Source organism: Leuresthes tenuis, unplaced genomic scaffold, assembly GCF_036924035.1.
Source record: "Leuresthes tenuis unplaced genomic scaffold, fLeuTen1.0.hap1 SCAF_23, whole genome shotgun sequence".
Lineage (NCBI taxonomy): Eukaryota > Metazoa > Chordata > Actinopteri > Atheriniformes > Atherinopsidae > Leuresthes > Leuresthes tenuis.
Genome location: NW_027325377.1, coordinates 5,004,365 through 5,017,856, shown reverse-complemented (window position 1 = coordinate 5,017,856; position 13,492 = coordinate 5,004,365). Strand labels below are relative to the sequence as shown.

The window sequence follows — 13,492 nt, the reverse complement described above, 5'->3', positions numbered from 1 at the left end:
GTCTAAATCTGATCACATGGGAAAAGTCTTTCATCCTGACATCAGGGAAAGCAGCAGTGCACAAACAGAGCTCTGTTTCTAACCAAACTCCCGTCTCATTTATAAACACACGTTCTTTTCTTTCAGTGACAAAAATCCCTCTGTGGGACAAATCTCTTCAGATCACTTGACTTTTTAAATCGAACTTCACTTGCAGGTCAAAGTTATCTTGTTTCTGTGAAAAGTAAATTAATTAATTAATCAGTGAATGAATAAATCTATTATTTGATTGATTTATTGACCCATAGACGAACTGAATTTGTTATATGGTTGTTCATGGTTCCCAGAAGATGAATCCAAATCTCTTTAGGTTTAGATGTGATGTGGTGGTGCTTATCCTGAGAAATATCACTGAATTGACTGGATGAATTATGTAGAATTTATGCATGTTGTTTATTGTTCCCAATGATGAATCGTGATGATATTGAAAAACCTCTGACTTTTCTTCTCCTCGTCACATGAGATTATCAGCTTTGATTTTCCCTCAAATGTCCCCTCAGTTAAAGGATGAATCAGGAGATTGTGTTCAGGAAATCACGGTTCCTGGAGAATTAATCCATTCAAAATGTAGGAATTCTCTGATTTATCTAGAGCCACCAATTGATGATGACAGCTATCTATCCACAAATCATATTATATAGTTATTGTTTTCTTTTTTCTTCAGTCTTGCATGATCTCATTGTTGCCTTCAACACTGTTGATTGTGACATTTTGTTTCGAAGTCTTCGAGATTCAGTTAGTTTAACAGGTCAGGTTCTTCACAGGTTTTCATTTTACTTAAACAACCAGAGTTTTCATTTTTTAATAGGATATATTAAATCAAAGAAAGATTCTCAATTGTCAATTTTTAGTTTACTTCTCTTTGATCTTTCTATGCTGCCACCTGACAACATCATAAGTAATCATGATATAACTGAACAAAACATACACAGATATACATATAATTTTTCTCTGAAGATATGACTTGAGATTAAACTGTTAAACTGTATCAATGATATTAAATGGCAGATGTCTAAAACAGAGCTAAATGAAGACAAAACTAAGACTAAATACCAACTATTGTTGGCCCAAATAGAGACAAAAAAATCAGTTGATAGTAGTCAGTGTTGTTTCTAAAACACAGTGAGCAAGTGAGAAATCTTGGAATTACTTAAGTAACTGTCTAATGTTTGATAATCTTATGACCAGCATCACCTGAACTGCTTTTTACGAAGTCAGAAGTTAGAAAACTCATATCTCTGAGAAACTGACCCATACAGTGATATCTAGTTGGTTGGACTCCCGGAACCCTTGCTGGATTATTCAAACAATCAGTAGGACCACTTTCATTCAGACTGTCTACTGACCTGAGGTTAGTAGCAACAGTGTCCACATTCAAATCTTAAAATGTTCTTGTTCTCACCATCTTACATTAACAACTCTGTGTTTGTGTGCTTGGAAGTTAACCTGCATTTCATTTGTTATGTGTCTTGATTTTATAGCTGTAAGACACATTAGATGCACAACCCTAATTCCCAAATAGTTTGGACACTTTATAAAATGTAAATAAAAACAAAATGTACTAAATTATGACACTCCTTGGTGCAGGTATCTCACTTAACTGTGAGATGACTGGAACAAACGTTTGTGCAGATATGATTACAGCCAAGTTTAATACGGCTATTCACAATCTTCAGAGGATGATTCCTGAACACTTCAGTGATTTCTTTTTGAACTTTTCCTGTAACATAAATAGCTGGTAAAAACTTTCTTGTCTGGTAAAATATGTTTCATTCTTAATAAGATGCACTTGCCCAAAGGTTGTTTGTGGCTCCCAGATGATGAATCTGAGTGACTTTGGAGCTCCTCTTACTTTTCCTCTGGGGCCATCACATGGTCAACAGTCTTACTTTTTGCTCATCTTCTTAGTTACAGTATGGATAACCATTAAATGGCACACAGAGGGTCATGGCATCCAGAGGTTGAGTTCTAAGTACTCTGTTAATGTTATTTCTCATCCAGTATCACCTGCCAGTAAAATATTTCCCTCTCTGGAATATCTCAGAATCTGTTGGACGGGCTGGGCCAAAAGTTAAACCTCTGAGTTTTCCTTTTGGGCTATCATGAGCTTGACAGTTTTCACACTTTGTGAATGGATTAGAATGTGTAAAACAATTCATGGTCCTTTTGCCCACCTTTTCCTCACCGTCCACCAGCAACACTTCTTTTAAATGTAAAGCTCACAGTAAGAGAAATAAGAGCCAAATTTACACACTGCTTAATTCATATCAAGCGACTGGCTTGGAGACTCTTAAGCATAAATGGAAAACAGATTTAGTAGACCTGATGTCAGATAGAGTCTGGCACAAAATCTTACAGAATATCTTTTCCTCCTCAGTGTGTTTCAGACCTTCTATAGTCCAGTTTAAAACCATAAATTGCCTTTACTGGTCTAAGGTTATACTATCCAAAATTAAAACAGATCTAGATCCTACATGTGATTAACATATGTTTTGGGCATGCCCAAAGCTGTGTTGTTTTTGGCAATCCATCTTTGAAATGTTTTCAATGACATGTGAGATAATAATGTCCCCATCTCCTTTGAAACCCTATGGGTGGTCTCAATGGACTATTCACTTATAAGGGGCAATATCAACATGACTACTTCCTGTCCACTTTTGACCAGGAGACTCATTCTTTTAAAGTGGAAAAACTCTCTCCCAAACATAGAACGGGTGGCTTAAAGAGGTTATGTGTCACATTTGTCAAGAAAAAATCAGATACATAGCAACCATTCATGTCCTATGTTGAAAATATGGTCACCATCAATATAATATGTTTTCTATATATTATATTATCTATATTATCTTTTTTGTATATTATATGAATATAAATCTTTGAGGATAATAGTTTCCTTTTTTTTTTTTATTACTGGTCCGGCATATGGGGATGGATAGGGAGGAGTTTGAGTTAATTATGTCTGTGTGTTCTACTATCCTTAACTGTTTGTTTTGTGTTATAATGATATAACAGGAGATAAAAAATATATATATATAATGATAAAAAAAAAAAAGATCTGATCAACTCTGGTAGTCTTCTAGTTACCCATGCTTATTAACTATACAACTTTTGTGTGAAATATTCCCGAATAACTGAGCCACAAATGTAGCATTTTCATCTGTCTCCGCTATAGTGAATTCTTAGCATGCTGACATTCAGAAGTGGGACAGTGAATACGCGAGCCTGATCAATATCCTTGCATGTTAGTGAACCTCGAACATCACATTACACAACTCTTTATTTTCTTTTAATTATGGAGTTTTTTAGGAAAAGAGTGACCGAAAGAATATTTCATAAGATTGGTCATAGAAATCTGGTTTCTGTGGAGAGATGACAGCAGTTCATAGTGAGGAGGATTGCTGCTGGTGACAACTGGCTGGGTAACTGACAACCCTCTTTAAAAACTCAAAGAAATTTGAGCTCATCCTATGAGAGCCATGAATATTTGTACAAAATTCCATCTTAATCAATTCAATAGCTGTTCAGAAATTCTATCTTCATACTGTCAGAGTTATTCTACAATGTAAAATGTGTGATACACACTGAGCAGACAGGCACCGAACAACTTTACTGTCCAAAACTAACTTTGTGTGTTAGTATGCTCCACTAATGCACAAAACACACTTTGATTTAGATTATTTATGCTTCGTCATGCTGAAACAGGCATGTTTTCAACTGGAAAACACCAAAAGATAAACTTTGATGTTTATGTGTACATGATTTATAGTTAATTATTGGCCAGTTGGCATCAAAAGTCTGGAGATGACATAAACATGTGATAAATTATAGTTGGACTCTGTCTTAGAGATGCTAAAGTAAATTATCTCTTTATTTTATAAATCAAAAAAAAGTGCCGTGAGCAAAATTGTTTATCAGTAATTTGTGATGAATTCCTTGTTTACAACCACATTAGTCAACAGGGATTCTAAGAAGCCTTCTGCATGTATCACTGAATTTTTAAAGAACTTTAGTTACAAGCTCTAATTTTCTGAGGCCAGAGGGCCTCCTCGTCATTACTTTGATATTTTCTTCTCTCTACAGTTTGTGGATGGAATTACAGTCTGGATTTTATAAATGGTAAATTGACTGTACTTGTATAGTGCTTTTCTAGTCTAGCTAACCACTCAAAGTGCTTTTAACACTACATGCCACATTCCCCCATTCACTGTCACACTCATACAGCACGTCTTAATCTATACAGCTACACAGTGCTTCCTACTACATTCACACATATTCATACATCGATCGATGCATCAAGCTTTGCAAAGCCATTTTTTTCAGCAGACTTATTCATGTCTTCAATCGTTTTTTTTTAATTCTCGCTATTCTGACCATTTCTGTCATGAACATCTCTTCTGGAGAAGACTGGCCTCTGGATATAAAACACGATGGGCTCACTCCTCAAAGTCAGATACATAAAAGCTCAGATTGTCTTGGAAAAGTTCACATGGATGGAGAAGAAAAAATTGGATTATTAATTTGGTGACTGGTTGAGATGAAAATGGAGTTGTTTGGATACAGTGACGTGGCTTTTGTTTGACAGAAGAAAAAAGCAATCAACATACGGGCAAAGTGGTCAATAAATAGTTAACAAGGTGTCAACTAACAGTGTCAACATGTTGGATTGGCTCAACCAGAGTCCAGGGTCTGGTTGAATAGAATAGAAATGACCTCCCATCATCTTTTCTTAAGTTCTTTTACACGACCCCTTGGGAAATGTCATGGGGTTAAGGAAAGATGGTAGGAAAAAGTCCTCAGGATTTAGAAAAAGAAAACCATGATTATATCAAGCTGTGATTGGGGTCTTCAGCACTGAAACTACAAATGTGCAATCTAATCATATTGTTACAGAATTCAAACAGCTCTTATCGTGGCTGCTGCACCGATACCTTTTGGTCGTTTCACTCAGTTTGGAAGGTTCCTAAACTAAACAGAATATTCAAATGGACCCCTGACCCGAATCCCATCCAAAATCTGTGGAGGAAACTGAAGACCAAAGAGATGACAAGGAAGCCTTCAAATCTCAAAGACCTGGAGACACTGCAGAAAAGAGTCGTCCAAAATTCCAGTGAGGAAAGCTTGTTGGTCATTGAAAAATTGGTTTGATGGCTGTGATGGCAAATAATGGCTGTGCCACTGAGAAATGGTAAGAATAATTCTGGACAGTCATAAAATTGTGAAAGGTTTTTCTTTTACATTCTAGAAGAATGTCTTATCTTTTGTCAATTAATCAAATAAAAATTGGTATAAATAGTTTAGGGTTAACTATACAGATATACATATATAGTTTTTATCTTCTTTTTTAGTTGAAAATCTTCTGCTCATTAAAGACATTTTTTCCCATCAAAAAAAGTTCCGTATCATATCAGAGTTTGTATTTCTAAAAGAAAATCAGCAGGTGTTTATTACCTTATCAAACATGTTAACCGAGAACACAGAAATCTGAGTTAAATACTTACAAAGAGGCCTTCTGTTATCAAAGTCATGCAAAGTTCACACACAAAAAAGAGGACAGTTATTTCCATTATCTGTGAAGAAACACACACTTCTATTTGAATTCAATATTCACAAGAAGTTGAAGTTCTCTTGCAGTCTGATTAAACAGCATTAGTTTACTGAGATGACTGCAAAGCTTAAACAAACGTGAGGAAGAGAGCTGAAATCACCTACCGCACAGAGCTGAGCTGATCAAAATCAGAGGAAATGTGATGTGAGCTCCTTTTGAGGCAGCTTACACTTTTTAAGTCAGTGCAGATCCACCCAATGAGTGAGAAAGCGAGAATTTGATGGCATGCACGAGATCAAGACTCATGGGAAGTGTAGTTTTTGAATGCGGGTCAAATGGCCTTTTCTTGTTGGCAGTGCCTCCTTGCAAGCTGAAGTCATCCTGGGAGCTTGAGGGTTCTGCGCTGCATCTCAGCTGTTTCTAGGGCTATGCTCCTCTGGGTGGAGAGCCCTGATGTAGTTCCTGGGATCTGTTGGAGCCATTCTGCCAGTTTGGGGTTTATGGCTGCTTCACTTCTCGCAGCTTTTCCATCTTCCTCCTGCAGCCCTTGGTATTTTTCGAGCTTCTTGTGTTCCTTCTTGATGTTGCTGTCACTGATGTTGTTTTTTTTTCACCTTCAGATACCACCTATCTGCTGTAGACTGTTTTATTTTTGGTCAAACTGTGTTATCTTTGGCATTTTTCATAGATGCAACTAAAAAATGGGAACAGATGATGACACAACACTGGTTCATTCCTTGAGTTAGGTGCCTTTTTTAAAACCTGAATAATTCATAGGTCAGTGTTAAGTGGCTTAACTAACAGACATATTTGGCTGAAAATGATTGACTGAAAATGATCGGGTACAAGGAAGATACTGAAAATAAGTGTAAAAGTCCAAAGAAAAACTTTAAAAAACCTTTGAATAACTTGGAGAAATACTGCTTAAGACCACTTGTAAAGATTACAAGAAAGTATGACTGCTTGGAAGTAAATCAATACTTTTGCACAGTATTGTAAAAGTGTTATGAGTATTGCAAATTGTACATTAAACAATAAATGTGCACAGTAAATGCATCCTGGATACTTTAAGCTTTTAACTAGAATATAAATGTGTATTGAAAAATGTAAATGTGCACACTAATTCGGAAATGCACACTGACAACTGTAACCGTTTCATCTATAAATGTGTACAGAAACTTTTAAATGTGAACACAAAACTAAAAAGTATGGACATGAATCTATGCCTGTTCACATTTAAATGTTTCTGTGTACTGCAGTTTGTAATTACCCAAGTGAATGCAAAAGTTTACACAAATATGTAAAAGTGCCCTTCTGTATTATAGCTGTGAGGTCATACCTAAAGTTGTCAACAAAGTTATACACTAAACTCCATATTTTGAGAATGATTAAATATTTTTTTAAAAATCAGTTTGAGCATATTTTCGAGCTTTTCTTTTATATCATAAATAACTTTATAATCTGAATATTCTATAGTATACATATTTAGTACATTGTTCTGCTCTATATTCTGTCCGTACATCGAAAATGTGTCTTTTGCGAACGTCGCGTGAACGCGTGTGGTTTCCTTGGCTTTCTGTAGTGTTTACATCCGGTTGATCCAATATGGCGTCGACTGGATGTGCAGCTACATGGATCCAGTTACATTTTTAAATATGTTATCTTTTTTGTCAGATGTGAAATGTATCCACTGGGATAAATATAAACAGTTTTGTGAGAATATCATGCTGCTTGAAAGTCAGTATATTTCAGGTATTTTGTTAGAAGGCAGATCTTTAGTTGCCCGGACTTCATGTTGCTAACACGGCCAGCTAACCCTTAGCTTCCCCGAGAGGTAGCCGGTCGGTTTTCGGGAGAACCTACGAACCATGACGGAGGTGGAGGAGTTGCGGCCCGTCCCAAGGGAACGGGCCATCCTTGAGAGTTTCTTCACGCAGCTCGGGATGTTTTCTTTTGACCGGGCCAAAGACTACGTGGAGAAAGAGAAGGACATTAGCAAGAGCGCCGGGGCCATCTGGAGCGCGCTGCTGGCCGCTCTGGCTCACCTGGCCGCCGCAGAGAAGGTGTACCACAACATGACATTCCTCGGACAGAAGATCGGTAACGTTGATCGACTTTACCTATAATTGCCACTGACAGTTGTTCTCTGATTGGTTATTCTCTTTACACCCGGTTTAGAATTGGCAGTGGATAAATCGGACTTGTTCCAAACTTTTGCGAAGACTACATAGTTTTTGCAATATGTTTTCCATAAATGCACAGTGAAATATTGATATCCGTGTAACAAGTCAGGTCTCTGCAATATTCATTATACCGTTAGTCCTCCTATTTAGTATTTTCATTGCAGATTATAAACATCGCTATATCATCATTCTGGCAGATCTGTGCATATCATGATATGCACAGATCTGCCAATCAACATTTGTAATTATGACCGTCCACCTAATATTGAGTTTTTTCCCCTCCAAAACAGCCCCGATCCATTGAGGCGTGCATTTCACTGGAGCTCTGAGGGTCTGCTGTACTATCTGTCATCTAGCTGTCAGGAGCAGATCCTTTAACTCCTGCAGGTTGTGAGATGGGGCCTCCATGCATCAGCTAGAAAACAAGTGCTTGTTTATTGGATTGAGGCCTGCAGAATTCGGACACCTTGAGATTATTGTGTTTGTTGTGGTCAGTACTGTGACCAGTTTGCAGCTACACAGCCACACAAGTAAAAACCTGCGGTGCATTGTGTGTTCTGACACCTTTATAGTAACTCCTCTGTTTGATCGTACAACATGGGCTATCATTGAGTCTTAGAGACCCACGACCTGCTTCGAGCACATTGGTTGGTTCTGACCAAGAGCTGCAGCTGTGTTCGACTCGACTTAATTTGACCCTTTTTTCTGCTTCCAACACATTGACTTAGAGGACATAATGTTCACTCCCTGCACCCACCGCATAAGTATTATGTATACGGAGGCATCTAAAGTTCCTTCTAGCTGTAGTAGACTGTAATAATATTTATTCATTTGTTTGTGTTTTATAGATATTGATATATTTACAAATGTTTGAGCTTGAAGACTGTTTTGGCTACTTTTCATCTTGACATAACATCTTGTCACCTGAAAAAAAAAGGTAGTATTGTCAGTCAGGAAATAAAAGTTTTTTGAATCTTCAATGAATGTTTTTTGAATAAAGACACACAGACAGCAACGTAACTCCAACACCAGATGGCGCTCTTTCACATGTATTAAACCCATGTTCACTCAGTACACAGAAGCAGTCTAATCAGCACTTTTCCTCCACCCGCCTCCCTGCAGGCGGCCAGTCCTTCTTCAGCCGTAAAGACTCCATCCGCACCGTCTACACCTCCCTGTACAACGAGCTCAGGAAAGTGGTGACAATGGGGCGCCACAGCCAGCCGGGTTCCGCCTACCTGGAAGACCTGCTGTCTCACCTGTCGGAGCAGCTCTGCCACTTCACGCAGGCCCGCATGGAGATGGCCGACCTATACGAGAAGCTGCACTCGCTGGGCAGCCAGAAGAGCGTCAACTCGGAAGAGCTGGTCGCCACGCTGGAGGCCATCCTGCAGAAATACAGCTCCAAGTGTGTATCTCAGCACATTTACTCAAGAACTGTACTTAGAAGCTGTTTTAAGGTGCTGTTGTTCTATGCACCATAACTGTTCTCAGGAAAATATTGTAGTTTTTACATCCCAACATTTATTTAATAGTTGGTAGATTAAAGTTGTACTTTCAAAATCCAGTTAAATGTTTACAAAGCAGTGCATTACGTTGCTTTTGGAGAAATTTCAGACCTTATTTGAGTCATTGAACATTTTTTTTCCAGTTCAAGTGGCACCTTTTTGAGTAATTCTCACAAAGCAACCTGCCTCATTCTTTTTGCTGTAAAGGTCTAAATCCTGGAGTTTTCCCTCTTTAAATTTAGCGTAGTAGAAACAATTTTTTCCCCCACTGAAACTTATTTTTATTCCTGGGTTGCAGTAACAAAGAAATTAAAGAGAAAAAAAACCCAAAGGAGAGAATGACACATTCAGGTTGGTGGAGGAACACTTTCTGCTTAATCCAACAAAAGCAGGATTCCAGCTTTTCCCCTGAGACGTGTCAGCGGAACAGCGTCCTGCAGCTGCAGCTGCAGCTGCAGCAGCAACACAAACTCAGTGCGTTGAGCTGTCGGCTGAGCTGCAGCAGGTGACCAGCTGCACAGCGCTAGTTTGACCGTGCACCGAAGGGTGAAGGTGATGGGCTCAGCAGCAGACCCAAGGAAAGTAAATGCAGTTTGGAGCTCAGACTCGAACCCGAACACATTCTCAGCTGCTGTCAGGTCGCTGAAAATTAGGTCAGCCTCTGCTAGAGAAGGTAGAAGTATTTTATTGTCCCCAAAAGGAGGTTTGTGTTGATAATACAGGCACGCATCAACAAAGGCTTATGTGTTTTTCTTTAAAGTGTGTTTCAACATGAGCTCAATTTAATTTGTTTATGTCATTTTTAGGTTCCACCATCCCATCTTGGGTCGTGTGGAGGAGGGCTTCCAGACCGAGGTGGACGTGGTGACCCAGCTGCTGCGCTGCCAGGCCCAGGTGTCAGAGTGGCACTTCCTGCCTGCCCTGCTCAGCCTGCACGGCGCCCACTCCAAGCTCACCGCCTGGGGTCTGCTCTTCCAGCGGCAAAAAGAGACCCGCAAGAATCTGTTTGGAGGTCAGTCCCAGAAGACCGTGCAGCCTCCTCACCTGTACGTGTGGCTGCAGCGCTTCCAGGCGGCGCTGCTCGCCAAGTTCAGCTTCTACTTCCACGAAGCCCTGAGCCGGCAGACGGCCCCGGCCGACATGAGAGCCCTGACAGCTCGCACCCTGCCAGACTACCACGGAAAGATCTCCACCTTCATCCGAAAACATGACGCCAGCAACGTGTCACTGGTGTTTGACAACCGCGGCTCAGAAAGCTTCCAGGGCCACGGATACCACCACCCACACTCATACCGGGAGGCACCGAAGGGCGTGGAGCAGTTCCCCGCTGTGGTGTCGCTGCCGTCAGGAGAGCGGCCGCTCACCCACTGGCCCAACGTCATCATGATGATGGGCGACCGCGCCGCTGAGCTCAACACTCTGGACAAGGTGGTGCACTTCTACGACGATAAGGTCCAGAGCACCTATTACCTGACGCGGCCCGAGCCGCACTTCACTCTGGTGGTTATATTTGAAGGCAGGAAGTCTGAGAAGGACCTGCACATCGCCGCCTTCCTGCAGGAGATTGCCAGCTCTCTTCGAAACTCCAAACCCTTCAGCACCCTGAAACCAGGGTCAAAGGGCTGAGCCACACGTCAGCAGAAAGACGAGACACTCATCATTTACCGCTCTTCTTTCGTAAAGTGTTTTCTTAGGTCCAGTTCTGGCTTAATTCAGATTTTCTCATTTTGCCAAAAATGTTCTAGACCAAAGCGATTTCAACTGTTCTGTGAATATATTTTACCTTCTGATTCTAACACTGTGACAGAACTTAAGAGAGAACACTGCTGCTGCTGAAAACCTTTTTTCGTAGAATTCATTTTTAATTTCTATTTTCATTATTAACTGTTTTAACAGCTTTTTATTCGTCGTCTGCTGCACTTGTTCAAATTCAAATAAAGTTTTGAGATGATTGCACGTCTGGAGCCATTTTCTCAACAATAGATGTCATTTGTATGCGAACAATAGTTGATAAAATGATTAGATTTGTATCAGTTAACCAGTCTACAACATTAGCCAATACTGATTTATTACTGATTGCATTTAAATGACGATTCGTTGACCTGCTGACCAATACTAAAGTGTACCTGAATGGTGATGCATTCACTGACTGCATCCCAGCAGTAATGTGTTCACTTACTGCAAACAAAATTTAAAAAAATTGGATGCTGGGTAAAAGGTAAATAAGAATAATGCAATCGTCTGCAAATATCATAAATCAACATTTGATTCACGGTAGATCATAAGAAACGATAGAAGGAGACCGTAATATGAGCTTACTTTAATGGCAGCAACACTTCTCAAATAAGTCGGAACAGAAAGACCTGAAAAGTAGGTGGTATTGAAAAGAAACAGTTGAGTTAATTAGTTGGCAACAGGTCAATAATGTAATTTGGTATAAAAAGAGTGGCCTGGAGAGGTAGTAGTGTGTTCATCAGAAATGGTGTAGCTGGTAGTTGAATTTAGGAAGTTCAGATGTGGACATGCTCGCACCTGAATACTATGGCAGTTTGTACTGAAAATGAATAGTTTAGACCTACAGAGGAAGATCCACAAATATGAGTCTTTTAACATTTTAAATGATTTAGAAAGTATGCAGCAAATATCACAAATTTCTGGAATAATTTGTTCACATAAACTAGAAGTTGCACATCAGTGAATCGCTTTTTCCCGGCTGAGTTGCAGCCTCCAGGACCCAGCAAATATTGTACACCCAAGACCACCATCAGCATTCAGTTCCAAACAGATGAACTACCCGTCACATCAGGCTGCAGGCCCTCAGTATGTCCAATATACTGAGGGCCTGCAGAAGAAAAACATGATTCTCTCTAAGGAGAAAGAAAAGAGTTGCTGCAGAGAACAATCGAGCTGGGATGCATTCACTTCTTCTCCCACATTGAAGTGCTTTCGAACAATGATGCATTCATGTGCTGTTGGTCACACTGAGATACATTTCAGTGATGATGCATCAATTTATATATAAACAGACTGGAGTAAATTATGTTACATTCACTTACTGACAAAGATTTAAGAACACTTAAATGGCAATACATTCACCTGCTGAAGGTGTATTTGAACAGTGATGCAGTCACTACTTATTAAAGGACTGCTGATACATTTATTTACCGTCATACATACTGAAGTTATTTGAAAAATGACGCATCAGACATATTGCCTTTACTTGCTGACCAACACCAAGTACTTTTGGATGACAAAGAGATGTTTACTTTCTGTGGGTCACTAAACAAAGGCGCATTTACTTACCCATGAGGACTTAAGTGCACTGCAAAAGGGGCAGCTGTAGCTCAGGAGATAAAGTGGTCGTTTGCCAGAGGGAAGGTCAGTGGTTTGATCTTTGGCTTGCCCAGTCTACACATCAAAGTTTCTTTGGGCAAGGCACTGAACCCAACATTGCTTCTGATGCATCCTTTGGTGTATAAGCATATACACTGGCAACTGGGAATATCATGCAAAGGCTGGAAAGAAAAACTCTCTTTATAGACACTGCTGTGTGAATGTGTCTTTTAGTGCAAAAAGGCTTCTTCAAATGCAGTTTATTCACCATGTAAAGTGATACAGTCACTTAACTTTGTACATATAGAAGTGTTTTTGAACAGTAAAGTGCATTTAAACAGTGATGCATTCACTTGCTAAGGTTTATATGTATATGTTTTTGAACCATGATACGTCGCTTATCAAACCTTATGGAGTGGATTTGAAAGGTGATGCTCCGACTGTCCTTCTGTACAACCTCAATTCTAAAAAAGTGTGTAGAATGTAAATCAAGACAAAATGCAATGATTAATGATGACAAACATTATTAACTAATATTTAATTCATGAGTATTTGATATTGAATTATTTATCTAAGTGCACCCCTGTACCATGAGAGATACAGGTTTTGAGCTAAGTGTTGATAACAAGTTGGATGGTCCAGAGAAGACGACAGTGTTTCTGGATTGTGTTCACGTGTGGCTTCTTCTCTGCATGACAGAGCTCTAACCTGCATCTGTGGATGGCACAGTGTTCACAGACAATGATTTCTGGAAGTGTTCCTCAGCCCATGCACTGATTTTCAGGACAGAATCATGTCTGTTTTTAATGCTCGATGCCTTGAAGATCACAGGCATCCGCTACTGATTTTCAGCTGTGTCCCTTTCAATTAAATTCACTTTTATT

At 39.5% G+C, this 13,492-nt stretch overlaps 2 protein-coding genes across 2 annotated transcripts in view; both read left to right on the top strand.

Moving 5' to 3' along the window:
* LOC140283077 (CD9 antigen-like) overlaps nucleotides 1-13,492 on the top strand; it is a 237,946-nt gene that overhangs the window by 58,961 nt on the left and 165,493 nt on the right. The gene's annotated exons all lie outside the window — the stretch shown is intronic.
* kics2 (KICSTOR subunit 2) lies at nucleotides 7,180-11,226 on the top strand. The gene is made up of 3 exons (XM_072377554.1): nucleotides 7,180-7,684; nucleotides 8,890-9,175; nucleotides 10,082-11,226. Exons 1-3 carry the CDS (start codon nucleotides 7,453-7,455, stop codon nucleotides 10,899-10,901), a joined length of 1,338 nt encoding a protein of 445 aa, XP_072233655.1. The 5' UTR covers nucleotides 7,180-7,452; the 3' UTR covers nucleotides 10,902-11,226.